Source organism: Prionailurus bengalensis, chromosome E3 (assembly GCF_016509475.1).
Source record: "Prionailurus bengalensis isolate Pbe53 chromosome E3, Fcat_Pben_1.1_paternal_pri, whole genome shotgun sequence".
Taxonomy (NCBI): domain Eukaryota; kingdom Metazoa; phylum Chordata; class Mammalia; order Carnivora; family Felidae; genus Prionailurus; species Prionailurus bengalensis.
In genome coordinates, this window is record NC_057357.1 from 8404842 (window position 1) to 8432104 (window position 27263).

At 56.1% G+C, this 27263-nt stretch overlaps 3 protein-coding genes across 14 annotated transcripts; 1 reads left to right on the top strand and 2 right to left on the bottom strand.

Annotated features, from left to right (window-relative positions):
* The first annotated feature begins 83 nt into the window (after positions 1 to 83).
* Positions 84 to 13585, top strand: SRRT (serrate, RNA effector molecule). Of its 8 annotated transcripts, none has more exons than XM_043559745.1 (20): positions 84 to 1035; positions 1292 to 1431; positions 5613 to 5741; positions 6008 to 6154; positions 6389 to 6601; positions 8445 to 8614; positions 8745 to 8929; positions 9143 to 9241; positions 9737 to 9854; positions 10048 to 10202; positions 10511 to 10572; positions 10687 to 10765; positions 11037 to 11225; positions 11529 to 11702; positions 11811 to 11964; positions 12236 to 12429; positions 12606 to 12762; positions 12959 to 13048; positions 13168 to 13294; positions 13401 to 13585. In XM_043559745.1, exons 2-20 carry the CDS (start codon positions 1310 to 1312, stop codon positions 13474 to 13476), a joined length of 2640 nt encoding a protein of 879 aa, XP_043415680.1. In that variant the 5' UTR covers positions 84 to 1035; positions 1292 to 1309; the 3' UTR covers positions 13477 to 13585. The 8 variants fall into 8 exon arrangements, with proteins under 8 accessions (XP_043415680.1, XP_043415679.1, XP_043415684.1 ...); XM_043559744.1 differs by having other exon boundaries at positions 85 to 1035; positions 10045 to 10202; XM_043559749.1 differs by having other exon boundaries at positions 87 to 1035; positions 6413 to 6601.
* On the bottom strand, positions 13476 to 14183 carry UFSP1 (UFM1 specific peptidase 1 (inactive)). The gene has a single exon (XM_043559757.1). The coding sequence runs from the start codon at positions 14181 to 14183 to the stop codon at positions 13755 to 13757; it is 429 nt and encodes a 142-aa protein (XP_043415692.1). The 3' UTR covers positions 13476 to 13754.
* Positions 13476 to 21607, bottom strand: ACHE (acetylcholinesterase (Cartwright blood group)). 5 transcript variants are annotated; one of them, XM_043559751.1, is made up of 6 exons: positions 21451 to 21604; positions 20921 to 21074; positions 17790 to 18869; positions 16940 to 17424; positions 16023 to 16192; positions 13476 to 15186 (listed from the first exon to the last, which is right to left on the bottom strand). In XM_043559751.1, the coding sequence occupies exons 2-6, from the start codon at positions 20984 to 20986 to the stop codon at positions 15065 to 15067; spliced, it is 1923 nt and encodes a 640-aa protein (XP_043415686.1). In that variant the 5' UTR covers positions 20987 to 21074; positions 21451 to 21604; the 3' UTR covers positions 13476 to 15064. The 5 variants fall into 5 exon arrangements, with proteins under 5 accessions (XP_043415686.1, XP_043415685.1, XP_043415690.1 ...); XM_043559750.1 differs by lacking the exon at positions 13476 to 15186 and adding an exon at positions 15601 to 15910 and having other exon boundaries at positions 21451 to 21607; XM_043559755.1 differs by lacking the exons at positions 13476 to 15186; positions 20921 to 21074; positions 21451 to 21604 and adding exons at positions 15601 to 15910; positions 19164 to 19351; positions 20459 to 20548.
* Positions 21608 to 27263: the final 5656 nt, after the last annotated feature.

A 27263-nucleotide genomic window follows, 5' to 3' on the forward strand; every position in this document is an offset into this window, starting at 1 on the left:
GTCTTCTTGGTCCTAGTCCTGGTTTTTGGCAACTACACTGTACACCCTCTCCCCGTGCTGGGAGCGTGCTGGGAGTGAGCTGCGGCATGCTCCAGGGAGGCAGCATCTCCTACTCTTAAGCCTCACACTCCACGCCCTGAACAAGGACTTGGGTGTTATCTCCCGGGTGGTGATGCATTTAATCTGGGGCAAGCCAGACTCCCCCTGTTGATCAAGACTTCAACCTATAGCCTATCCCAACCAAGCATTGGTTGGGGATAAGACAGATTTGCCGGTTTCGCTTACAAGACGGGGCGCCTCTGTTGAGATACAGCAGTCACAGGGCTTTGCATATGGTGCATACTGAGGCAGCAAAAAGCTTGGTTCTCTGCTGCAGCACAAAATGGTGGGAGATGCTTTAAAATGGTTGCTCCACCCCGCTAAACGCCTGCATTCCCCAACTCCCTGCCCTGCGCCAGGAGGAGAAAACCGCCCCGATGAGGTCAGGAGGCGCCCAAGCAGGGTGGCTGGGGGGACAACAACTGGACACGAACTGGTTCAGACCCCGGACACATCCGAGTGACAACGACCTTCGACCTCAACGGGAGGACGCGCTCCTTCACGCTCATAAGGCTCTACAACCCGGCCGAGGTTTCGCTTGGTCCACCTCGGCTCCCGTAATTTCTCTCGTCCGCGCGCAGTTCTCGTTCCAGAGAGCACGCGAGACTTCCGGTCCCCGCCCCTTCCCATCATCCCGCGGTGCTCCCAGCCTCTCGCTGTGTGCTTTAAGTTCCAGTTCAGGCCGCGGGGGACTACTTTGTGGTTGGGGCCCCGTCCCGACGGTGACGCAGGCGCAGCGCGAGCGGCGCGCGCCGACCGCCCATCCCCGGCTGTCCCACTTTTCTTCTCGTCTCCTCGGCCTCCTCGCTGAGAGCCTCGCGTCTCCCTCTCACCGTCCGCGCCGCCCTCGTCGCGCGCCCGAGGCGAGAGGCGGGCCCAGGTCTCCCGGAAAACTAGCCCGCGGGAGCGCGAGACTAACGGCCGCGAAGCTCCCAGGTGGGGGAGGGGCGGGGCCTGGAGAGTCGGGGCTGCGGCGGGCGGGAGGGAGGGGGTTCGGGCGGGCGTGGGCAGGGAGTTCCTGGGGGCGAGTGTCGGAGCCGTCCACCTGCGCGGGAAGAGGGCTTGGGATGGCGGGGACAGTGGAAGGCTGGCCTTTGCGGAGGGAGGCGGGCGTGCTGCCCCGGAGCCGCTCTGGGTCCTTTCCTGCCCTGGTCATTGTTCCGCACCCTGACCACCTCTGTCCGGGCTCCAGGCCCCCTCACACCGCACCATGGGGGACAGTGACGACGAGTACGACCGAAGGCGCAGGGACAAGTTTAGAAGAGAGCGCAGCGACTATGACCGTTCTCGCGAAAGAGATGAAAGACGTCGAGGAGACGATTGGAATGACCGGTAAGACTTCCTTTTCTTAGTTTTCTCACCCTTTCTCATTCTTTTGCACTCCTCCCTCGTTGCATTGCCTTTATTCGTTATATAGGGCGAACCACATGAAGTCGCTTATGCTTGACTGTTTCCGGTGGGTCAACCTATTCGCTGTTTGCCAGAGAGCTAGCTGGCTATGGCTTGATTTTGAAACGTATATGAAGTCAAAGCAGTAGACCTAAGAGTTGGAGTATGAAGAAGTAATGTTTTTAAAATGCATGCATTTTCTTGTTTGTAAATTACTCCTCAAAGGTGTGGATTCAAAGGAAGTGACGCTTTCGAATTGACTTGACTTGGAGAGGTTGTCAGATCAGACCTGTTCCCTGGCAAAATATGGTTAAATATCTTGTAGTTGTCTTCCCTAAAATCAGAAAGAGTTCTTTGGACAGTGATGGTTAGGTTAGTTGGTTAGGTTTGACTTAGCTAGTCATTAGTTTTCTGGGATGTTCTGGAGTTAATTATCATTAAGGTGTTTCCACACAGAGAGGTGGTTTCAAACAAACTAATGAAGTTAAGGGCAACCGTGCAAAATTTTGTAAATATAAAGGACACCACGAATCTAATCAGCAATATCAGTGCTGATGACGCTTGACTTGGAAACATTACCAGAAAAAAAAGAAAAAAAAAAAAGCTTGACGTGACTTACTGTAATAGTATTTAGTCATTCAGTGTCATTTTGAAAAAACAGTTCGGGAAATCATTCAATTTGTATCTCTTCACTGGGGGGACTGTGGCTCTTTGTTTTCCCTGGTTTCTCTAAGAAAGAAGAAAATCAAAATTGTTCTGAATTCTGAAGATAGGTAGGAAGTGTTTGTTGTAGTTAAAGAGTTTATCGTCTGGAGCTTGGAGTGGGGGGCAAAATGGCCTTGGGTGTGCCCTGCAATTGAGTGTATATAAGAGATCATCCTAAAGATGGTTAAGTGTTGAAAGAACAGAACTTAGAACGGAGGGGAGAGTAGAGGTGGAGGTTATATGTCAGAGAGAGCTGCAGGAAAGTGGCCCTTAGCAAGACTTGGAAAGATGATTGAGAATTCCCCAGACACAGATTGAGTGAATAGTTTGGAGTTGGGGACATAACATTGTGTGCAGAAAAGAACCCATAGTCTAGTTTTTTTAGGGTAGTGGTTCTCAAAATGTGGTCCACAGACCCTCGGGATCTGTGGTGTTATAACTATATTTTTCATAGTAACTTGAAGGAGTATGGTCATTTTCTCTGTTGGTTCATAGTATTGCGGGGGGAACCGTTGGTGTCTTAGTGCAAATAAAGGCAGTGGCACCAAACAGTTAAAAAAAAACACAAACAAAACAGGTTCACTTAATGTCCTTGATGAAGCAGTAAAAATTTTAAATTCTGTTAAATTGAATTCTTGTCTACGTGTCTTCATAACACACACGATGAGTGAGAAATCTGCATGAAGCATTTATGCAGCGTATAGGAGTACAGTGGTTATCTCAAAGAAGAGCTGAGTTTGGACTTGAACTAACAGGTGTGTGGTTGCTTTGGTGAGATGTCGTTTTTACCTGAACGAAAGATTATTGGACAGTGGTTATTCCTGTTTGGGTATTTGAGAGACATTTTTTTTGAAAAAAGACTAAGGATCTATGTTACTTCAAGGAAAATTGTTAGCTTTGTTGCCAGTGAGGAAGTGGAACTTGGCAGTGAAAATTGAAATTTTAGAAAACTTTTATCTACCAGTGTGAGTTTCACAGCCTCCCATTACTTTAAGACTTTCTAATGAGCTAGGTGGTAATACTAATAAATATAATGTTTTGATATTGTATAATGAAATGTGCCAAGATCCATTCACAGAGCAAGATAGAACAATGGATTTAAATGTAGCAGAGTAGAAAATGTTCCTTGTGGGACACCTGGGTGGCTCAGTAGTTAAATGTCCAAGTCTTTTTTTTTTTTTTTTTTAATTTTAACATTTGTTTTTGAGAGGGGGCGGGGGTAGAGAGTATGTGAGTGGAAGAGGGGCAGAGAGGGGGGACAGAAGATCCAAGGTCGGCTCTGTGCCGACAGCAGAGAGCCTGATGTGGGGCTCGAGCTCACAAACCACTCAAGAGAGATCATGACCTTGAGCCTAAGTGGGCTGCTTAACCGACTGGCTGTCCAAGTGCCTTAAATGTCCAACTCTGGTTTTCGGCTCAGGTCATGATCTCACAGTTTGTGATATTGAGCCCCTCCTCTGCCTCTGTGCTGACAGCATGGAGCCTGCTTGGGATTCTCTTTCTCCCTTTCTCTCCCTCCCCTGCTCTTGGCATGCACCTGCTCTCTTTCTCTCTCAAAATAAGTAAATAAACATTTTTTTAAAAGGTGGGGGGGGCTGCCTAGGTGGCTCATTCAGTTGAGTGTCCAACTTTGGCTCAGGTCATGATCTCATGGTTCGTGAGTTTGAGTCCTGCATCGGGCTCTGTGGTGACAGCTCAGAGCTTGGAGCCTGCTTTGGATTCTGTGCCTCCCTCTTTCTCTGCCTCTCCCCTGCTCATGCTCTGTCTCTCTTTGTGTCAAAAATAAATATAACCATTAAAAATAATAATAAATAAAAGAAACTATCTCTTGTCAAGTTTTGGGTAGTATCAAAGAATATCCCTAGTTTCTTGAGAAGACTATTAAAAGGATTCCCTTTTCCATCTGCCTATCTGTGAGGCTAGATTTTCTTCATATTTTCAACCGAACAATGCATTACAGTAGATTGAATGTAGAAGCAAATGTGAGAATCCAGCTGTCTGTATTAAGCCAGGCCTTGAAAAGATTTGTTAAATGTAAAAACAATGTCACTTTTCTCATTAAATGTTGTTTTGGAAAATAGCTGTATTTTCATAAAAAGATGTAATTTATGTTGATATGTAACTTCACAATTAATAGGTGTTAATTTTTTGTTTTAGTTTCTTTATTAATGTTTTTGTTTTTTTTTTGAGAGAGAGCGAGTGCGAGCGAGCAGAGGAGGGGCAGAGGGAGAGGGAGGCACAGAACCCGAAGCAGGCTCCAGGCTCTGAGCTGTCAGCATAGAGCCCAAAGTGGGGCTCGAACCCACGAACCGTGAGATCATGATCTGAGCCAAAGTCGGACGTTCAACTGACTGAGCCACCCAGGTGTCCCTTTGTTTTAATTTTGAGTATAGTATTGATGCCATCCACATAAGCAAAAACTCTTCGATGTGCACAATAGCGTTATTTATTTTTTAAATGTTTGTTTACTTTCGAGGGAGAGAGTGTGTGAGCGGGGAAGGGGCAAAGAGAGGGAGACAGAGAATTCCAGTGAGGCTGTGCTGTCAGCACAGAGTCTGATGCAGGGCCCAGACTCAGGAACCGTGAGATCATGACCTGAGCCGAAACCAAGAGTTGGATGCTTAACTGACTGAGCCACCCAGGTGCCCCTGCACAGTAATTTTAAAGAGTGTAAGGTGGGGATGGGGGACTCAAGACCAAAAGTTGGAAAACTGCTGGGTTAGAACAAAGGATTTTCTTTTTAAGGTTGGGATGGAGATGGCGGGTGACTAGTGGAGAGGCTGGAATGACAGACACCAGGAGCCAAGGTTATGAAGAGTGTTGTATACTGGCATTTAGCAAGGAAGGGCATGGCTTGATCACCTCTGTGTTTGAGACAGATCGCTTTGACAGTAGAGGAGTGGGAGGGACCAGAGGTGGATACACTGATGTTGTGGTTACAGGAGAGAGGACTGGGGTCAGGGCACAGGGACTAGGGAAGTTGGCGGGCAGGGCAAGGAAGAGGAAAGCCTTGATAGGCACTGAGGCAGAGGATTAAGAAACCAGTAACAAATGAGGGGTGAGGGTGACACTTGATAAGTCGGATACCTGGTGATGTGCTGATACACCCGAGAGTGGGAAACGGGATGAGGGAGGCAAGTTTGGGCTTGAAGTGGTAGAAGTGACAGGCTCAGTTCTGACCTGAATTTGAGGTGGCAGTGGCCATAGTGGTGGGTGTTTGGTGCTGGTCTGGAGGAACAGTTGGACAGCCATCAGTGTGCGGGTGACGGCTGAAGCGATGGCAGTAGGCAAGTTTTTTTCTGTTTAGAGAATGGTTTTGTAACTGTAGGCTTTTAGTCTGGTGTCTCAGGATAGGAAGAGCATGTCTAGGAGTGTAAGCCGGCTGTGTCCTCTGACCGTTACTTGTTCTTAATCGGCAGAGAGTGGGACCGTGGCCGGGAGCGCCGCAGTCGGGGTGAATATCGGGACTATGACCGGAATCGGCGAGAGCGCTTCTCTCCTCCCCGCCATGAACTCAGCCCCCCACAAAAGCGCATGAGGCGAGACTGGTGAGGTGGCAACGGTTTCTCTGCCTTCTCTCCTTAGCCTCAGTTCCACCGGGCCTTGGCTGTCTGTTGGCACTTTGGCTGAGGACTGTGTCATTTCCTTTCCTATAGGAAGTTGGAGGACTTCCTATAAACCCCCCTTTTTTTGTCCCTTTAAACCCTTGGATGAGAGCCCACATTCCATATGCCCCTTCCTCTGTCCCGTCTTCCTTCGTGCTCTGGAGACATGATGCCCTTCTCTGTCTGACTTTTGTGTCCCCTACCCTCAGGGATGAGCACAGTTCTGACCCATACCACAGTGGCTATGAGATGCCCTATGCTGGGGGGGGTGGGGGCCCAACTTATGGCCCCCCTCAGCCCTGGGGCCACCCAGACGTCCACATCATGCAGCACCATGTTCTGCCTATCCAGGCCAGGTAAAGACCTGGGGTTCTGGGGTTCCTGGGAAAAGGGAGTTGTTAGGTTTGGGGGATGGATTGGGGTTGCCAGAGACCGCAGCTGGAGCCAGGAAGTGGGTTAGGTACAGAGGGGTGCCTGTGGGGGCGGGAAGCAGTTGGTGCCTATGGTGTGTGTCCGTGGTGGGCAAAGGAAGGGGGCAGCTGGCTACCTCGGCCCCCCCATCCCCCCCACCCTCTTCCCCCACAACCAAGACTTCCTGACCGGGCCCCCCCCAGGCTGGGCAGCATCGCAGAGATTGACTTGGGTGTGCCACCACCGGTGATGAAGACTTTCAAGGAGTTTCTCCTGTCATTGGATGACTCTGTGGACGAGACTGAGGCTGTAAAGCGTTACAATGACTATAAGCTGGATTTTCGAAGGCAGCAGATGCAAGATTTCTTTTTGGCTCATAAAGATGAGGAGTGGTGAGTGCCCCCGTTTTCCTCCTGTCTGTTCCCTAGCATGTGTCCCCTGGCCCCGCCAGTGGAGCCTGCAGCCCTGTCCTCTCCCATTTTCCCCCGATCCAGAACTTCCTGGGGGCGGGGGATGGGAAGGACAACAGCATTGGCTGATGGGTTCTCCTCCTCACTTCACCGTCTGCCACGGCCTCCCGCCCCACCTCGCTTCCCCTCTGTCCTCAGTGAGTGGGACACCTCCAGGCAGCTGGCCAGAGCCACCTGTTCCCTTGGGGCAGCAAACAGACTGCTTCCCACTTGCTGGTATTGGGTCATTGTCATCCCTGATCGCCGGGACCCTGTGTGGCTGTGGTGTTCTCCCAAAAGCAACGAGTGAATCCAGACAAGAAAAAGCAAAGATCTCAGGGTCGTTTGACAGAAAAGAATTTTGAATTTTTTTTCCTTTTGTGGATGTTTTGATTTTAATCAACCATCTTTTCCCCCCTTCCTGCTCCTCCTCCTCCTCATCCTCTTTCTGCTCCTCCTCCTTGAAAAGAGCCAGAACTGGGAACTACACCCGCTCATCGACGGAGCTCGGAGCAAACCCACCTCCACCCCCACCATACCCAGCCCATACATGAGCCCCCTGGGCTGAGCCGCGCTGCCCCGGCCAGGCAGACAGGCAGGGCACCGCTGTGCACAATGCAGCGGTTTAGCTGAATGTGATTGCTCAGGCAGCTAGTCAGTCAGGGCCCCCACCGCGGAGCCCCGCGGGGGTGGGGCATCTGGGCCGGGACGCCCCAGCCAGGAGCCAGCCGGTGGCCCACCTGCCAGCATGGGCCCTGGGCGCGGCTAGTTAAATCTTGAGCTCTGTTTGACCAAGCGGCCAAGGTAAAGATCCTGGAGGTGACGCCTGCGGCTTTCCTTTCCTCTCACGCTCAACTTGTGGTTCTGTTTTGTCTGTCACTGTTCCCTCTTTCTTCTTTCTCTGTGTCCTGGTCTCATTCTCTCATGTACCTTTTGTTCTTTCTTTGTCCCTGTCCTTGCACCTCACCTAACATTTCTTTTCTCTGGTTTTTTCAGTTTCTCTGACCTTTAGTTGTTTTTCCCTTTGTTTTCGATTTCTGGGACTTTCTCACACTTTCCTTTTCTGTTTTTTCTCATACTCCTTTCTTCTGCGCCCCCCCCCCCCCCCCCCTATTATAAATGTTTCCTTTTCATGCTCTACCCTGATCCTCCGCCCGCCTCTCTCTCCCCCTGTGGGCAGTACCTGAGGTTACAAGGGCACTTCAGTTTCTCCCTTTGGTCTTTTCCTGTCCCTCCACCATCTCCTTTTCTTCCCAAGGGGGGAGAAAGCTTTTCTGCCTTTTTTGGCTTTTCCTGTCTGGTGCATTTCAGGTTTCCCTCTGTCTTCCACCTAGGGATGGAGGGAGTTGGTGGGAGCAGTCCTTTTAATTACTCTAGTTTGGGTTTTACAAGGAGAGGGAGGTTCTTTGGGGCCTACTATTTCCTTAGCCTTCCTCTTGGAAGCTTTGGGAAACTACACTTTTTCAAGTTAGTGTTTCCCAGAGACTCAGGGCGATCATTCTGCCTCTCTAACCCTGGCCTCTCCCTGTAGTCATTGCTCTTCCCAAATCCAGAGCTCTTAGTTCCTGGCTCTCCCCCAAATCTTCTCCGAGCAGAACTTCTGGTTCCTTTTGGGGGTATTGGGTGGTTCTAGTGCACCCCTCTCCCCAGTCTTTCTGCTTTCATGGTTTTATGTGGGTGTGAGAGGATGGGGGCTAAGCCCTGACTTTCCTGGGCCCCTCCCCATGTCCTGGCCCTGGCATCCAGTGACTATTTTGTCTCTTCCCCTCCCCACTTCCTTTCCCAGGTTTCGGTCTAAGTACCACCCAGATGAGGTGGGGAAGCGTCGGCAGGAGGCCCGGGGGGCCCTGCAAAACAGACTGAGGGTATTCCTGTCCCTCATGGAGAGTGGCTGGTTTGATAGTCTTCTCCTGGACATAGACAAAGCTGATGCCATCGTCAAGATGCTGGATGCAGGTGTGTAGTTTGGGAGGGGAAGAGGGTGTCTGGTAACCAAGATCTTGGTTGGGAAATAGAAGTCCATTGACAAACCAGAGGCAGAAGGTCACAGCCCTGGGATTGTGACCTCTGCTCCCTTTGTTGGCAGCTGTGATTAAGATGGAAGGAGGGACAGAGAACGATCTGCGCATCCTGGAGCAGGAGGAGGAGGAGGAGCAGGCGGGAAAGCCTGGGGAGCCCAGCAAGAAAGAGGAAAGCCGTGCTGGACCAGGCCTGGGGGATGGAGAGCGCAAGGCCAATGATAAGGATGACAAGAAAGAAGACGGCAAACAGGTCTGTGGGCTGGGCTTGCTGGGTGCTGCCCGTGAGCACCTGGGGAGGAGAATAGAGCAGCTTCCGTGGCGGGGGTGGGGGGACCGGAAGGTTGTATCCTGGTCCAGGGAGAGGTGGAGGCAGACTTCTGGGCTCAGCTGTAGGGGAGGGGCGGGGCTCTGATACAGATTGAAGGGAAGATTGACATGCCTGTGATTGTCTTTTTACCTGCAGGCTGAAAATGACATTTCTAATGATGACAAAACTAAGAAATCTGAGGGTGATGGGGACAAGGAAGAGAAGAAAGACGACTCTGAGAAAGATGCCAAAAAGGTAGGGTAGGGGCACCTGGTGACTCAGTCTGTTGAATGTCCAGTTTTGGCTCAGGCCATGATCCTGTGGTTTGTGGGTTCAAGCTCGCATCAGGCTCGCTGGTGTCAGCACAGCCTGCTTTGGATCCTCTGTTCCCCTCTCTCTGGCCCTCCCTGCTTGCACTTTCTCTCTCTCTCAAAAATAAATCTTAAGGGCGCCTTGGTGGCTGAGTCAGTTAAGAGTCCAACTTCAGTTCAGGTCATGATCTCACAGTTCACGAGTTCAAGCTCCACATTGGGCTGTGCTGACAGCTGAGTCTGGAACCTGCTTCAGATTCTGTGTCTGTCTCTCGCTGCCCCTCCCCTGCTCGTGCTCCGTTTCTAAAAAAATAAAACATTAAAAAAAATTTTAAGTCTTAAAAAAAAAACAAAACTAGGGTGTTTCTTGCTCGGGGGTCAATGTCAGGACTGGGGTCCTGGCTATCTGACTCCCCTTGTCTTGCTGTGGCTCTCACAGAGTAGCAAGAAGCGGAATAGGAAGCACAGCGGTGACGACAGCTTTGACGAAGGCAGCGTGTCCGAGTCGGAGTCCGAGTCCGAGAGTGGCCAAGCTGAGGAAGAGAAGGAAGAGGCTGGTAGGTTTTATTTTGTTTCTGTTCCATTCTCTTCCTACTGAATAGGGGTAGGGGAGGTGACGGTGGGTGAAATTGATAAAGGAGGGGGGGTCCTTTGGGGAGATGACGTAGCAGGAGTTTGATAGCTTCTCTATCTTCCCTTTCAACATTGACAATAAAAACTCACCAACTCCCACCACTTCCTGCATAGAAGAAGCACTCAAGGAAAAGGAGAAGCCCAAAGAAGAAGAAAGGGAGAAGCCTAAGGACACTCCGGGGCTGGAATGTAAACCCCGTCCCCTCCATAAGACTTGCTCCCTGTTCATGCGCAACATCGCACCCAACATCTCGAGGGCAGAGATCATTTCTGTGAGTGGGGAGAGCGCTACTGGGGGCAGGAATGGCATCCGGGCTCCATCTTTGGTGGTGGGAAGAAGATAATCTGGCTCTGCTTCTAGCATATCCCTATTTCTCTAATAGGGAAGCCCCCTTCTCCTGGGCCCGTGTCTTTTGTGGGCAGGCCCCAGTTGCATCATTGCTCTTAACGTCCTTTGTTGGTTTTTCCTTGCTTGAGTTAAGATTCAAAGACAATTCTAGGGTTCTGAGGACATGGGGATTAGAGGAAGAAGTGTAACGTTGACTCGCTCAGTGGGGTTTCTGTTCCCCTGCTTTTCCAGCTTTGTAAAAGATACCCCGGCTTCATGCGTGTGGCACTGTCAGAACCCCAGCCTGAGAGGAGGTGAGGAATGGAGAGAAGAGTGACCCTGGATGCCCTGGAGATAAGGTGCAGGGGAAGGCTAATGGCCAGCATCTCCTCCACCAGCCAGGATTATGCTGACCCTTTCTTTTGTAGGTTTTTCCGCCGTGGTTGGGTGACCTTTGACCGCAGTGTTAACATCAAAGAGATCTGTTGGAACCTGCAGAATATCCGAGTAAGTGCGGAATGGGCTCTCAGTTGCACACAACCTCGGATTCCTTTGTTCTTTGATTCACCCGTCGAGCCCCCTATTTCATCCACTTAGTCTGCTCACATTAAGAATATGCTGTTGTCTCTGGGCTGGGGTCTGGGGCTGTTACTGCGAGTAAGACCTCTCTGGTCCCTTTTCTCCGTGAGCTCAGTCTAATCACTGATCTAATTAGTAGGCCAGTCTTTGAGTTGCTGCTTTTTGGGGCAAGTGTTGGTAAGCTTTTTGTTTCCTCCAGCTCCGAGAATGTGAGCTGAGCCCTGGTGTGAACAGAGACCTGACCCGTCGAGTCCGCAACATCAATGGCATTACCCAGCACAAGCAGATCGTGCGCAACGACATCAAGTTGGCAGCCAAACTGATCCATACGCTGGATGACAGGACCCAGCTCTGGGCCTCTGACCCTGGGACACCTCCTCTGCCAACAGTCAGTGACTCCCCGTGGAACTTTTTCAAAAGCAGTCATGTCGTCTGCTTGGGCACCTCTGGTCTTGTCTCACTTGATCTGTGGTATTGACCCCTTGTACTTGGGCTCTCTATCTGGGCAGCACCTCCAGCTTCCAGCAGGACAGGTTGGCATTAGTGATAATTTGCTAGGGATAGAATGAATAAAAAAAGACAAACAATGAAACAGTGGTAATAGGCCCAGTGAACCCTGGATTCCTTTCTGCTTCACGTGAAGAGGTTCCTGGGCTTCTCTGCCTCACCTGTTCTTTTTCCTCCCCACCAGAGTCTGCCCTCCCAGAACCCAATCTTGAAGAATATCACGGACTATCTGATTGAGGAAGTGAGCGCGGAGGAGGAGGAGCTGCTCGGGAGCAGTGGGGGGGCCCCCCCTGAGGAGCCCCCTAAGGAGGGGAACCCGGCAGAGATCAACGTGGAGCGGGATGAGAAACTGATCAAGGTGCCCGCAAGAGCAGAGTGTGGCAAGAGCAGGCGGGCAGGATCCTCCTGGTTTAGAGCATCGGAGGGGCAAGAGTGTGGTGAACTCACAGCTGCTCATTTCTCTTAGGTTTTGGACAAACTCCTCCTCTATTTGCGCATCGTGCATTCCCTGGATTATTATAACACGTGCGAGTACCCCAATGAGGATGAAATGCCCAACCGCTGTGGCATCATCCACGTTCGTGGGCCCATGCCACCCAACCGCATTAGTCATGGAGAAGGTGGGCTCCCAGCTTCCCCGGTCCTGATTCCCCTTTGGTTTCCCTTTCTCTTCAGTTGCCTCTGGCCTTAGATGTGTTTGGATAGCAGTGCCCTACCACCCTCTCCTTTTATCCCCTCCTTTTTGATTGTTGATGCTCAGCGTGGGGCTCAAACTCACAACCCTGAGATCAGCAGTCACGTGCTGTAGTGACTGAGCCAGCCAGGTGCCCTTATCTCTTATTCCTTGCTTCTGGCTCCCCTCCCCAACCTGTCGTCTGTTCCAAATCACAGTGCTAGAGTGGCAGAAGACATTCGAGGAGAAGCTGGCTCCACTGCTGAGTGTACGGGAATCTCTTTCAGAGGAAGAGGCTCAGAAGATGGGTCGCAAAGACCCCGAGCAGGAAGTGGAAAAGTTTGTCACCTCTAACACTCAGGAACTGGGCAAGGATAAGTGGCTATGCCCTCTCAGTGGCAAGAAATTCAAGGTCTGGGATGTTAGGGAGTTGTGCGCTAGACCTGTGGGAGGAGGGGGTGGAGCCAGAAGCCTCCTCAGGCCTGGGGAGGAATGGGCTCCGTGGAATAGGTGGGAGGGGGGTGTGTGTGTGATCATCCTTCCACGTTGCTTGCCGTGTTCTGACTGACCCTTTTCCTCTTTCCTCAGGGCCCTGAGTTTGTACGCAAACATATCTTCAACAAGCATGCAGAGAAAATTGAGGAAGTGAAGAAGGAGGTGGCGTTTTTTAACAACTTTCTCACTGATGCCAAGCGCCCAGCTCTGCCCGAGATCAAGCCAGCCCAGCCACCTGGCCCTGCCCAGAGTAAGATACGATCCATGAGGGTCTGCCACATTCCCTCTCCCTTGACTATTCAAGGACTCTGGTTCTCATACCTTGTGGTCCTCTGAAAACTTGTATCCCACTCTCAGGCCATATTCCTAAAAGCCAGTTGTCATTCCCCCCCCCCCCCCCCCCCCCGCAGTAATTCATGTTCCTGTCCATGTTGTACTCCCCCCAGGCCTGACCCCGGGACTCCCCTACCCACACCAGACTCCACAGGGCCTGATGCCCTATGGTCAGCCCCGGCCCCCCATCTTGGGCTATGGAGGTAAGTATAGGAGGGACATGAAAAGGCTTGGTGGATTATGAGGGGCTGGGAGAAAGGGAACTTAACCAAGGTGTAGTTGAGGTCACAGGTTTTCGACTCAACAGTGATCTCTCTCATAGCTGGTGCCGTCCGCCCTGCAGTCCCCACGGGAGGGCCTCCATACCCTCATGCCCCCTATGGTGCTGGTCGAGGGAACTATGATGCCTTTCGAGGCCAAGGAGGTTATCCTGGGAAGCCTCGAAACAGGTGAGAATGAGCTAAGGTGTGATGTGTAAGCTTTCTTGCCCTCTTTAAGCTCCCTTTTAGGGACCTTCAACTCTCCTTCCATCTTACCTCTTTTTTTATCTCCCAGGATGGTCCGAGGAGACCCACGGGCTATTGTGGAGTACCGTGACCTGGATGCTCCAGATGATGTGGATTTCTTTTGAGCTTTTCCTCATTCCTGGTATCGTCTATACTTGTGACTGCCTCCTCCCATCCAGTTGAGAATTTTTTGTACGTTCAACCCTACTGCCAATAAAAGCACTTCCATAGTGACTGACTGTTTATTACATACCACCCCAAATTCTCCCCCCCCCCACCCCCAAGATGGGCTCAGGCCATCCATTTTATGGACTTCAAAGGCCCAGGGTAGCTTTTACGTTTACGAAAGGGGGTAGGTGACTGTGTTTGGGGCCAGAGACCTCTCAGTTCTGGGACCTTAGCCTCAGTCCAGCGCGTGCTGCTGCTTTTGGGAGTTGCGGCTGGTCAAACACAGGTTGTAGAAGGAGTTGTGGTCAAAGGCTGTGCCCACCTCTCTCCATCCCACCCACCCAGCAGCCTGTAGTTCACTAGGGTTTTTCGCGGCACCCCAGAAGTGAGGGTCCAATATCAGAACATAGGCTTCCGTGCCTGATCCCAGGCAAACCCCCAGCAAGGCCTTGGACTGGGCGTCCGCATCCCCCCCAACCATTACAGGCCCCCCGCCCCCTGCGAAGTGGGAGTAAAGCCTCTCCAGTTCCCCCTGAAGCCCTGCTCCACGGGGTATGTGACATAGGCGCCCCTGGGGCCCTCCGAAGTGGTCGAGGCAGAGACTGGCTTCTACACAACCGATCCAGCTCTGGGAGCCCCGGAACCCGGGGGGCTTGTCGCCCATGTCCTCCAGGGCCGCCTGCACTTCGGCCAGCCCGGGCACGCCCGCGGGCCGGCCCTCTGGCCATGAGCACAGCGTCTGCAGGGTGCGGTAGCCGCAGCCCCAGCCCCGGTCGTCCAAGCCGTCGCAGCCGTAGTGATAGTAAAGGTAGTGGCCCGAGAGGAGGGCCAGGCGAGCGGGGCCGCGGCCGGGCGGGGCCAGGCCCAGGTGGACGTCCTTCAGCGGCTCCAGGGCGGTCGGCGGGCGCGGCGGTGGCCGAGACCAGGCTGATGTGTCCTGGCGGCGCGGAGGGAACTCCGGCTCCAACTCTCCCTCTCTACCCTGGGTGTTGGGCTAGTCGCAGGCAGGACCGGCGCGCGGGCTCTGCGGACGCTCTCGCCCGGTCTCCGGTGGCGGCAACAGAGGCGCGACCCGCGTGGGCTGAGAAGACAGCGATCCCCGAGGCTCCCACAATGCACCGCCGCGCCGCCGTCGTGGTTACTGCGCGCGCGCGAGCCCCGCCTCCTAGGGCGGGGCGGGGCGGGGCGGGGCGGGGCGGTAGGAGCGGGCGCGCTCCGCCCCACTACAGAGATCCGCAAGTTCACCAAGCTCTGCACCCGCCCTTCCGTCTGCTCAGTCCTGGTGTTTGAGGCCCTCTCCCCGCTCCCTAGTCGCGCACACTCCTGTGACTGTAACAGTTTATTGGCAGCCCAGAGGGGCCAAGGCACCGCGGGGGGGGGGGGGAGGGGGGCTCGGCCCGAAACATGCAGAGGACGGGGAGCCTCCGGGGAAAGTCGGGAGGTGGGCTTCTCTGTGTTATATCCCAGCCCTTAAATAAATAGTATATACAGCTAGGGGGCCGGGCGGGGCGGGCAGGGCGGGGAGACGTGGGGGTCCAGTCTGGGTCACAGGTCTGAGCAGCGATCCTGCTTGCTGTAATGGTCAAACTGGTTCTTCCAGTGCACCATGTAGGAGCTCCAGCGGTGGAACTCTGCCTTCCACTGGCGCTCCGCCTCGTCCAGCGTGTCTGCGGCCAGGGCGCCCGGCAAATGGGTTGGAGGAGGACAAGGGGAAGGTCGGGGAACGTACAAGGTGGGGGGCGTGAGTGCAGGAGGATACAAGGAGAACGCAGGATGGCACGTAGGACGGTGGAAAGAGGACCAGAAGAATACGCGAAAGACGAAGACCAGAGGAAGGATGAGGGTGGAGGCGGAGCCAGAGAAGGATGGCGGGAAGGAAGGCGGAGGGAGGAGAAAATGACCGGAAGATAGGGGGGCAGAAAGGATCAGAAGAGGGAGGATCCGTGGGTTGGTGGGGAAAAGAGAAGAGACAGAAATGGTTGACGGTTATAGCCCCTCAAGGGGGTGCTATCTAGCTCCTGGCCCTCCCTCTCCGCCCCCCCCCCCCCCAGGCTCAGGCTCCAAATAATTCCATTTAAACAACAAAGTCGTGTGGGTCCCTGAGACGGGTCGTAAGTCACCACCCCCTCGCAGCACTGGCCAGTTTGAGTCTCTCTGAGGAAGGAGGGTGCGCTGGGTCGGAGATCCCTGAGTGGGGCCCTTCCCCACTGTCCGACCACTCATTAGAGGAGGGGCCCCCTGAGGCCGGAGGGGTAAGTGGCCTTGGTCACAGCCGCAGGAGTCGGGAGAGGAGGAGGAAGAGGAGAAGGAGGGGCAGGGAAAGGCCGGGCCTGGGCCTCGGGGCAGCCTCCCCGTGGGCGGGGCCTGAGCAGGTGCTGGGAGCCTTCGAGGCTGGGGGGGGAGAAGAGAGGGGTTACACCCGGCCCGCTCCCACTCCCCTCTCTCTCTTCACTCCCCCTTTCTGCCCTCTCCCGCCAGCCCCTGCCCGCTGGCCCCTGCCTACCGGTTGCGCTGAGCAATTTGGGTAGGAAGCGGTTCCAGAAAGCGCAGGCCTGGGCGCGCAGCCCTCGCCGAACCTCCAGCGGCTGCAGGTCCAGGCTCACATACTGCTGCGCGCCCGCCGTGTATGGTGGCCACTGCGGGACTTTGGGGTCTCGGGGGTCATTGGGGTCCCTTCGGAAGGAAAGGGCAGGCTCAGCCTGGGGCAAGCCTGCCTCCCCCTCTCCTGCCCTTGGGACTGTGGCCTGGAGACCCAGAGCAGGAGGACGCGGGCTGCTTCCTGACCTCCCCCCCCTCCCCCGGGCCCCCCCTCCCCCGCCGTGCCCTTTTTTGCTCCGTGGAGAGCCCATCCCCTCCTTCCCACCACCGCCTTCGGCCCTCCTTCTGGTCTCCCGAATCCCCCATCATCTGGAGCCAACCCTTTCCTCTGCCCTCCCTCTTTCTGCCTTTCCTTGTTTTACCCCTCCATCTTTGTCTTTGTTTCTCCACTTAAAAAACTGAGCCCTTACTATGTAACCAGGCCCAGTCCTCTTTCTTACAAACATCTTGTTTGCTTTTGCCAACACCCATGTGCTGTCCGATTTCCGGTCCCCTTTTTGGGACAGGTAAACTGGTGTGTGAGTATCCATGCATATGTGCATGCCACACTCACCACTGGGCCGATTGAATCCAGTTCTGCACAGTTCAAGCTCCTCAGTACTATGGTAACTCCTTTGTCCCCTTGTCTCTCTCTTCTTTGCTTCCCTCCCCCTCTGTCCTTGTCTCTTCAGGAGCTGCCTCCCTGCTGTCCTCTCCAGTCTCCTTTCTTTTGTGAACTTTCCCCCCCTCTCTGGCCCTGTCTCTGCTTGTCTGCCTCTCCCCGTGTCCCCTGCTCTTGCTTCTCTGGCTCCCGGAGGCCCTCCTCCCCTCAGTACTACTGACCCTGTGCGGGCGAAGTTGGCCCAGTATCTCATCAGTCGCTGAGCAAAGGTTCTCTCCTCGGCGGTATAGTTTAGCGAGGGTTCCAGAGGGAGCCCAAAGATGAACTCGATCTCGTAGCCATGGGGCACCCCCATCCAGAGGGGCCAGGAGAGCGTAGACGCACGGTGTTCAAAGATGTAGGCATAGACCCGAGCACCTTGGGCAGCCAGTCGCCCAGCCAGCTGGGCCACGGGGCACACGACGTTGTGATCGCCCACCACATCACTCATGGCCTCTCTCAGGCGTGCGGGGTCCTCAGGGTTCAGCCAGTCTGTGTAATGCAGGACCACAGCCTCGGCAGCTAGGTCACTCGCCTGGGGGACCCCGACCCGCACCCCGGCCAGGAACTGGGCCCGGCTGATGAGAGATTCGTTGTCTTTGCTGAAGCCTGGGGCCCCGTAAACCAGAAAATAGGAGCCCTCATCCTTCACCACACCCACCAGCACCTGGGGGGACAGGATGGAGGAAGGGGGCGGGGTGGGGGGGGCACAGACAGACAGGCAGACAGAAACAGATGGACAAAGAGCCAAAGAGAGCAATAGTTATAGACCCAGAACCACGGAGGAAGAGACTATAAGGTTGGGGAAGGGACAGAGAGAAAGAGAAAATGTACCCACGTTTCCTTTTCTCTCTGTCCCACTGACCACCCTGGGATCTGAGGTCTCAGGGAGGAGGGTTTGGCCAGGGGCCAGAAGCCCAGGCCTTTGGGAGTTGGGTCTTGAGGTGCCTTCATGCCTGGGTCCCTGGGGGTGTGGGGTATGGGAGAACAGGCCTAGAGGAGTCAGCTCCACCCCGTCCAGCCACTAGTCACCTGCAGGCCGTGGAAGTCTCCAGCATTGATGAGGGCCTCGGGTGTGTCACTGAGGAAGTCTCCATCCACCACGGGCACGAAGGAGAAGCGGAAGACACTTTCCTGAGGCAGCACGTGCCACTCGTGGTCCACCAGATCCTGAGCGGGCCGTGTCCTCAGGCAGGCGACCAGCTCTGTGTCATTGCCACCGGCACCGCCCGGGGGACAGCCTACGAGGCGTGCCAGCAGTGTGGCCCTGCGGCGGGCCTCTCCCACACCCACTGTGGCCCAGGGGCCATTGGGCGCACCGCTCTGCAGCACAGCCCTGTGGAACAGGCCCCGGCTGGGAGGCGACAGCAGGTGCATGCCCACTGAGGCGGCACCGGCGCTTTCCCCAAACAGAGTCACTGACATTGGGTCTCCTCCGAAGGTTGCCACGTTGTCCTGTACCCACTGCAGTGCCAGCCTCTGGTCCAGTAGACCCACGTTGCCTGGGGCCTCCCGGCTCCCTGGTAGGGCCAAGAAGCCAAAGGCTCCTACCCGGTAGTTCATGGACACCAGCACGGTCCCCTCAGCCTGGGCCAGGAAGCGGCCATCATACACGTCCAGGGAGGAGGCCCCACTGTAGAAGCCACCCCCGTAGATCCAGACGAGGACAGGGGTGGGGGACGCAGGCCGGGGGTATGGTGTCCATACGTTGAGGTAGAGACAGTCCTCACTCAGCTCGCGGTTGGGGTTCCACATCTCGGTGCCCTCGAAGCCAGGGTACAAGGTGTCCACATATTGGTAGCAGACACTTTGGAAGGCTGTGGCGTCCAGCACCCCTGGCCAGGGCCGCTTGGGCTCCGGTGGCAGAAAGCGACGGGGGCCCACAGGTGGCTCTGCGAAGGGGATGCCCAGAAAAGCAGAGACAGGGCCTCCAGGGGCCATTAGGCGGACGCCCCGCAGCTGGCCCCCACGGACCGTCACCAGCAGCTCTGGGTCCTCAGCCTCTGCCCCTCCTCCCAGGAGGAAGAGGAGGAGGAGAAGGATTGGGGCAGCCAGGGAGGGCGTGTACAGGGGACACCAGGGGGGCCTCATGGCTGCCAGGGCAGGCAGGCTCTGCTGGGAGAAAGAAAGGCAGAGGGTGAAGGCCGGAGGCTGCCAGGAGCAAGGAGATTAGGTAACACTCTTGCCCAGGGGTTATCACTGAGCTGCAGAGGAGGTGGGGCAGGTTGGGAGAGAAATGGAGAGAGACAGGCAGAGACAAGGACACAGACAGGGAGAAGCAAGAGGGGACAGAGACAGGCACACAGACACAACACCCAGACAGATGAACGCAGGGAACCCAGATGAGGCCAGAGATGGGGGCAATACCTTCCCGAAGCTGCCCCACAGAGGGCCCACCACCGTCACCTCCTTCCCCCAACGGGGTGGACTGCGTTGGGCCCGGCGTGAGCAGTGTGGGCACCCACACCAGAGATCGCAGTCCACACACAGGCCACCCGACAGGGGCGGGGCCCTCACTGACGGGAGGCGCTGATGGGGAAGCTTGCGGTGGCGTGAAGGCGCAGGCTCTCTGGCGTTGGCCAGGGTCGGGGACCCTGGGGGGTGGGTTGGGCATTCAAGGGTGTGGGAGCTGCAGGTCCCGGGGCACCCCAAATCCCGCTTACTCCACACCCTGCCCCACCCTGCCCTTCCTCATCCACTGTCCGGCACGGGGTACCCGTGGGTGCCGGTCGGCTGCGCACTCGCCTCGCCCAGCCTCAGGGAACAGGCTCGTCAGCCCCGTCCCCCCCAGGACTCGAGTCCCCCATCCATCCGATGCTGAGGGGCACGCTGCCGCCAGTGGGGGGCAGTAGAGACCGAGAAAAGGACGGCGCTCCCCGCCCCGAGTCCGGGAGCCGGGAACTTGGGGCGGGGGTCTGGAGGCTCGCGGGCCTTGCGGAGGGGTCTGAAGGGCGAACCCGGACGCCTGTCTTCTCGGAGCTCCGGAGATCCCCGGCTGCAGGGGCGAGGGGGCTATTTTGGGGCAGCAGCTGCTGCGGTTCCGGCATCTCCAGCCAAGGGATCAAAATTCCCCGGGTCGGAACTCCCCCCCTCTCCCGGCGGTCACCTCTCACCCAGCCAACACCCGCCGCCCTGCGGCTGGGGGGTGGTGGTGGTGGTGCTGGAGATTAACTAGGAAACCCGAGTGAGGCTAATTATAACTCGGGGCTTCCGCTGAGCCTCCCCTTTCCCCAAAATAGAGACGGAGTCCCCGTGGGAGGGGGACGCCTGGGCCTGGAAGGGGGCTTCGGCTGGGCGCTGCGCAGGGGCGCTGCGGTTGCGGGATCTGGAGGGGGGGCAGCCAGCCCGGCGCCAGGAACCTGCGCAGCTCGGGTTCCGCCCCAAGCAGGGGGCGTCGGCCAGTGGTCTCAGACTTGGGCGGGCGGGGGAAGGGACGCTCGGGGGTCCCCACAGGAATTCCAGAGCAGAGGCGGCGGCCGGCCCCGCGGGGTGCAGGCTCCCGCGCGGGCGACCGTAAGTATTCGGCGGAGAGGCAAGAGTTAAGGATGAGTGTGGGGCGGCGGGGGGCGTCGCTGGGCAGGCCCGGGGGCGCGGGGGGCGTCCCGTTTGGGGGCCTGGATCCCTCCGAGAGCGCACATTTTCCCCGGACGCGGAATGGGCCGCGGGCCGGGGGAGGGTCCCGGCCGAGGCGGGAGACTCACCTGAGGCGGCCGAGCCGGGCCGGGCCGGGCCGCGCCGGGAGCTGGAGGCGGCCGATGTTCCCCGGCGCAGGCTGAGCCGACTCTGACAGCCGCCGCCTCCGGCCCCCCGCACACACCCCCTCCGGGCCGCACGGCGCCCCCGCCCGCCCCCGCCCCCGCCCACTGTCTCCGCCCCCGCCCCTCCCCGCCTCCGCGGGCTGCCACCTGCCCTCCCTCTCCCTCCCTCGGAGCCGAGACCCGGAGACCCCGGGGCCCAGACGGGTTCCAGTGACAGACGCCGACAGACGGACAGACACACGGTGACACGACCGAAAGGCCCGCCGCGGCGGAGCAGACACGCACAGTGTCGGACGGACAGAAGCTGCGGAGACACACGCAGACGGACACTCGCATGCAGTGACAGCTCCAGACAGAGACCGACATTCACAGACGGACGGACACACGCTCGGACACACTGACAACCTCAGTCGGGGCTGGGGCTGAATAAGTGAACATCCTTGGCCACGACACGGGAGGTGGGGGTGGCATGGGAGGACTGGCACGTTGAAAGTGTGGCTGAGGACCCCCTTAGGGGAGAAAAGGTGACGTGCGACACTCCTGGGGGATGAGGGCACACCTGTGGGAATGAAGATGAGACCATGAGATTACGAGTGGAAATGAAGGGGGGGCCCACGGAAGAAGACCCTCGGGGGGGGGGGAGGGAGGGGTGACTCGGGGACACCCCAGAAGGCCAAACGTGGTGGCGCGCGCAAGGCTGCGGGGCGAGGCCGCACTCCGCTGCCGCAGTGGAAACTTCCGGAACCCCCGCGGGTGGGTTTGCACTGGTTCCCTGACGGGTGACCTGGGACTTTCGTCACCAGGGTCCGGTCGGGGCATGACATCACCAGACCAGGCTCTCATTGGCCGCCGCGGCCAGCAGGTGGGAGCGGCCTGGACCCGGAGCCCCCAGCCTGATCGGTAGGGCCTGAGCCGCCAGGACCCCCACGACCCACCCTCCAGAGGGTCACCCATGGGAACAGTGCGGCCGCGGCGGCGTCCCCACGCCCGAGGTGAGGGTGGCAAAGGCGCGCCGCGGTGTGCCCGCAGGAGAGCGCCGCGCGGAGAGGCCTTCCACTCCCGGAGCGTTGGGCTCCGGCGCCCACGGCCCACTGCGTGGGAGACCGGCCGGCGCGGGCGAGCGTCGGGGCGTGCGTGCGCGCGGCGGTGCGGGGTGCTGCGCGGGGCGTGCGGGCGCGCGCACGTTGACTCGGGCGCCCAGCGCCCCGCAGCGTCCCGGCCCGCGGCCGCCGGTCCGCTGCAGCTAGGGGTCGGCGTCCCCGGGTCTCCGGGGCGGGGGGGTGGTCCCCCGAATCCAGAGACGTTCCCTGCCCCGGGCCGCGCAGTCCTGGCTCTCCAAGCTGGATGCCCCCTCCTGCCTCCCTCCCCCGGCGCCTGCCAGTCCCGCGGGAAGCGACCGCCCCAGGCCCGGCGACCCGCGCTGGGTCCCCTCTCCGCTCTCGCACGACGGCCGCCAGGTGGCGCCAAAAGGAGCCTCTTCGGGCCTCGGAGACCGGGATGGGGCGCGGGGTGCGGCGATTAACCTCACCACGGTCTGTTCCCACCGTTTTCACTTTCCGCCCTTCGCTCTTTACGCACCCCAAATACCCCGCGTGGACACCGAGGTTCCCTACATCCGGCTTTCAACGTCCTGGCCCCACTGGTGGAGAGCTCCCCATGGTTGCAAACCACGTCCCCAGCTCCCCTCCCTAAAGAGCAGGCATAGGGCTGTGGGTTTGGGTAAGGGGCAGAAAAATGGACAGTCGGTGTTGCTGAGGGAGAAAAGACTCCGAGGCAGGTTTCTGAGCGCAGGCGTCTCACCTGACTTTTCAAATCATGAGGCCCTAAGGAGGTCAGGGACCACGTTAGTTGTGAGCTAGTGATACCTTACGTGACTCGGAAGGTGAAAGGACAAGGCACGGTTCGTGGGGTCGAGCCTCGTGATGGGCTCTGAGCTGGCAGCGTGGAGCCTGCTTGGGAGTCTCTCTCCCCCTCTCTCCCTGCTCCTCCCCTGCTCGTGCTCGCTCGCTCTCTCCCTCTCTGTCTCTCAAAATAAATAACAAATAAACATTAAAGAAGGAGAGAATGTCTAATCAGAGGAATCTGCGAGTCTGCATGGAGTCCTAGGGCATGCAGTTCCTGGGCCTGTGGAGTCCGTGCGGCTAGGGTTCTATGGCTGCAAGAGGATCTGAGAGATGTTCTGAGGGGCCACAGGTGTGTCCTCAGCTTGAGGTTTGTCCCAGGATTGTGAGGATGGAGGAGGCCATGCAGATTGTGTCCCATCTCAGTCTTTAAATTAGCAAGGAGCCACCTGAGAGAGCCAGGATAGAGGATCCACATGGCAGGGGAGTCAACCTTGGCCTGCAGGTCTTGATTCCTGGGTTCTCGCCCAGTGCTCTGCTGTCAGGGAGACTTCTGGGAAGTCCCACTCCTTGTCTGGGCCTCAGTCTCCGCATGTGTAAAATGGTGGATTGGACTTGAGTGTCCATCGGAATCACGAGGACCACCAGAGGGACTGATCCATCTGGGGTTGGGTGGCGTCCTTAACGTGTGCGGTTTGTTAGGACAGTCCCGTGAGGGTGGTCTGAGGCTCACAGGAGGAGCATTCTGGACCAGGTGTCCCCGCAGTCAGTCCAAACTGACCTTTTGAGGACCAACAGCCTGTGTGGGTCAGAAGAAGGTGCTGCTGGACAGTCAACAGGTACATGGGCTAACAGGGACGCCCTTGGCCACAAAGGGAAATGGTCACAGATTTGAGCCTGTTCTTAAAAATGGATAGAAATTTCAGGAACGTTCCTCTTTTACCTTGAGCTTCTCCCTAACCTTTAACACAGGGACCTCACCTATCTAGCCATGACACCTTTCCCTATATGGTTCGACATAGTAACCTCCCCCGCATCCTCTCTGACCCCACCCTCCACAGCTGTCACCACAGGGGTGTCCTTGATTCTCCCATGGAAGAATCTGTTCATCCAGGAATCAGCTTTGCATCGACCACCGGTCACACACACTGCACTTTGGTTTATAGCGCATTGGCCAGAATTTAATCCTAAGGTCATAACTGGATACGCCAGATGGTCAGAGATGTAGTTTTTGTTCTATGTATTCACCTAAAACTTGTCGGTTCTAATACTAAGGGAGGAAAGGGAGCAGACACTGGGGGATAGCCATCCTCTGCCAAACCCCACGATGCCTGCCTTTGCCTCCTTTAGTGTAGGACTGAAACACACTTCTACTTTTTAAAAAATGTTTATTTATTTGTGAGAGGGGGAGGGGCAGAGAGGGAGGCGGACAGAGGATTGGAAGCAGACTCTGTGCTGACAGCCAAGAGCCCGACTCGGGGCTCGAACCCACAAACCACGAGATAATGACCTGAGCCGAAGTCGACGCTTAACCGACTGAGCCACCCAAGCATCCCTGAAACACACTTCTAAAATGCAATTTGCAACAACGTGGATGGAACTAGAATGTATTATGCTAAGTGAAATAAGTCAGAGAAAGACAGATAGCATATGATTTCACTCGTGGAATTTAAGAAACACAACAGAGGAACATAGGGGTAGGGAAGGAAAAATAAGGTAAAACAGAGAGGGAGGCAAACCATTAAGAGACTCTTAAATACAGAGAAGGAACTGAGGGTTGCTGGAGGGGAGGTGGGGGGGGGCATGGGCTAAATGGGTGATGGGTATTAAGGAAGGCACTTGTCGGGATGAACACTGTGTTATACGCAAGTGATAAATCACTAAATTCTACTCCTGAAACCATTATTACACTATGTATTAATTAACTTGGATTTAAATAAAAATTTTAAAAAAGGAAAACAAAAAAGGGCTCAACTCTGGCATGGCGCCCCCAACATCTTCTCTCATCCCACCGCTCATCTTCCCACCGCACTCTGTGATTTTTGTGGGCCGTGACCCCCTGCTCCAGCTGCTTTCCCACGGAAACGACTGTTTCCCACGCCATCCGCTGGAGGGCGCTGGTCGGGAGGCTGAGGCCCTGCTGCTGCTGCTGCTGCTGCTGCTGCTGGTGGCGTTGAGCGTTGAGTGTCTTCGTCGCGAGCTTCCAGAGAAGCGGCGGCCAAGGCGAGAGCGCGCGGGGGGGGGGGGGGGGGGGGGGGGAGGGGGGCGGCAAAGGGGTCCCAGACAGGCGGCGGCCCGGCTCTGGCGACGCAGCGCCCAGACCCGGGTCCTCCCACCCTCCCCGCGTGCAGAGCAAGGCGGGGGTGTTGGTCCCGGATGTCCTCAGGGGCTGCCCCCTCCTAAGGCTGGGGGGCGCCAGATGAGGCCACTGCCCCATCCCCATTCAGCGGGGTCCTTGACCTGAAGAGTGGGGGCATGAGCCTCGCAAGACACTTTCCTCCCCTCGCTCCACCCCATCCTGTGACCCCTTCTGAAGACTGGCCTAAAATGCGAACTTGATCCAAGTTACACGAGTTCACATGATTCCTGCTCAGAATCGCCCATCCACCCCATTTGTACCTTTTTCCTCTTTTGCCAGTTTTCAGCATTTCACACAACATAGAGCCTGTCTCTGGATAGACTCGTTTTAGTGTCACAGCTCTGTGAAATATTTAACCGCTTTTTAGTATTCCCTATGCAGTTAACCAAACATCCTTTGGCTTATTCTCACCCCCTTTCTGGCTGGGGGGAGGGTGGAGTGGGGGTGGCATATCCTTGTGCCGCCGGATTGGGTAATTACAGACATCAGTCCGCTTCTCGGGGTTGATCTCTGCTCGTGAGCTGTAATGGTTCCCAAAGGAGTCACATGTGTTATTTCAGCGGGAGTGCATTTAGCCCCACGTTTACCATTTATCTGCCCTGGTGTCAGAACCTCAGAGCAACTCAGGATCCTCAAAGGAGCTCAGCATCCAGCTGACGGGGTCTCTGGTGTCCTGATCCACTCCCTGCTCAGATCCTGGTTCCACACAGGCACCAGCCACCACAGATGCTGGTTTTGGTTTAAATGTTAGCAAGGCATGTTGGATGACTCCTGGGAAACAGCTGGTGGTCGCCCTGGGTACTGTCTGCATTTGGCACCCAGGGGGCTCCTGAAAACATTCCCAGCTGCTCCCAGCTGCCCTGCAGATATCAGCCAGCCAGTGAGAGCCATCCCAGGGCAGAGGTTCCTTGGATGAACCTGGCTGTGGTTCCAGCGACAGGAAGCATCAGACACACAAGTTGGGGGGGGGCTTTCTGGGATCCCTCATCTTGTCTGGGGACAGCGCAGGCTGGCTGCAAGGTCGGCTGTATGGCCAGCGGTCCTGTGGACAGCTGGAGCCCTGGGGTGAATATCCACAATACTGGGGACACCAGAGTGGGGTCGGTGAGTGGCCCAGACCCAGCGTTATGTCCACATTAGTGTTTACTGGGGGCTTGTAGTTTAGCAGCCGCTGGCCCCGATGCTTTGCTAAACATTTAATTCTGGCTGATGACGTTTGCAGTGGCCGGGTGTACCTGCTCTTTATCCTTGGAATGGAACAGTCGGGAAATCGAAACTGATGCACACGGAGGTTACGTTTTTGCTTACGTCCTCAGCTGATAAGTGGAGGCCCTGGATTCAGATTGAGAACTCTGTCCTGTGATAGGGTTGGCTTGCTTTGGAGTCACTCGTCTTTTCTGTGACTTCCAGGTAATTAACTCCCGGCGTCCAAGACAAGAAAAAGCGTGGGGCAGGTCTCTGCACAAGTCTCCTGTGCTTCCTGGACACTTCCTCCCTGCCTCCCTCTCTCCAGAGACCACCTCCCTTCTGTCCCTCCTCCCTTGCCCTCCATTTCTCTCCCTCCCTCTCAGGCCTCACTCGGGTCTGGGTGAGAGGCCCCAGCAAGTGGGGACGGGGCAGAGAGTGAGGGAGAGAGAGAATCCCAAGCAGGCTCTGCTCCATCAGTGCAGAGCCCGATGTGGGGCTTGAATCCGTGAAACTGTGAGATCATGACCTGAGCCGAAACCAAGAGTCAGGCGCTTAACCAACTGAGCCACCCAGGAACCCTTTAATGTTTATTTTTGAGAGAGAGAGAGAGAGAGGAGGGGGGGAAAGAGAGAAAGAGGGAGAGAACAGGGCACAAACGGGAGGGGCAGAGAGAGAGGGAGACAAAGAATCCAAAGCAGGCTCCAGGCTCTGAGCTGTCAGCACAGAGCCCGATGTGGGGCTCCAGCTCACGAACTGGGAGGCCAAAGTTGGACGCTTAACACACCTAGGTGCCCCTCAACTTCTTTTTTAAAAAGTAAGGTCTACACCCGATGTGGGGCTCGAACCCATGACCCTGAGCTCAAGGGTCGCATGCTCTACCAACTGACCCAGCCGGGAGCCCCCATAAATTCTTAAATAAACAAACAAAGCTAGGAGAAAACGTGTGCTTTACAGAAGTAACTTTTCCAACCCGAAAACAAACCAACCCAAACCAAAGCAGACTTTGGAAACAACAAGATTGTAAGTAACAGGAAGTAAAAACTGAGTGGCTGCTTATAGCCTTTGCTACTCAGCAAATGGTTCATCAGTTTGGTTCAAAGCTTCAATCGTATTTTAAGTGAGTGTTTACTGTTCAGTATTCTGTTGATACTCATGGCGCCCCCAGTATTTATAGGAAAGCAGTGGCTGTTCCTGGACTGACTGTGGGGTAGGCGTGTGTTAACAGAACTTTCTGAGACACCAGGCTCTGGAAGAAAACTAGACAAGAGGGAAGAAATAAATGTCAGTGAGAGGTAAGACTCAATTTCCCTGATTTGATATCACTTTGTTGAACCATCAGAAAAGTCCTCAACCTAACCTG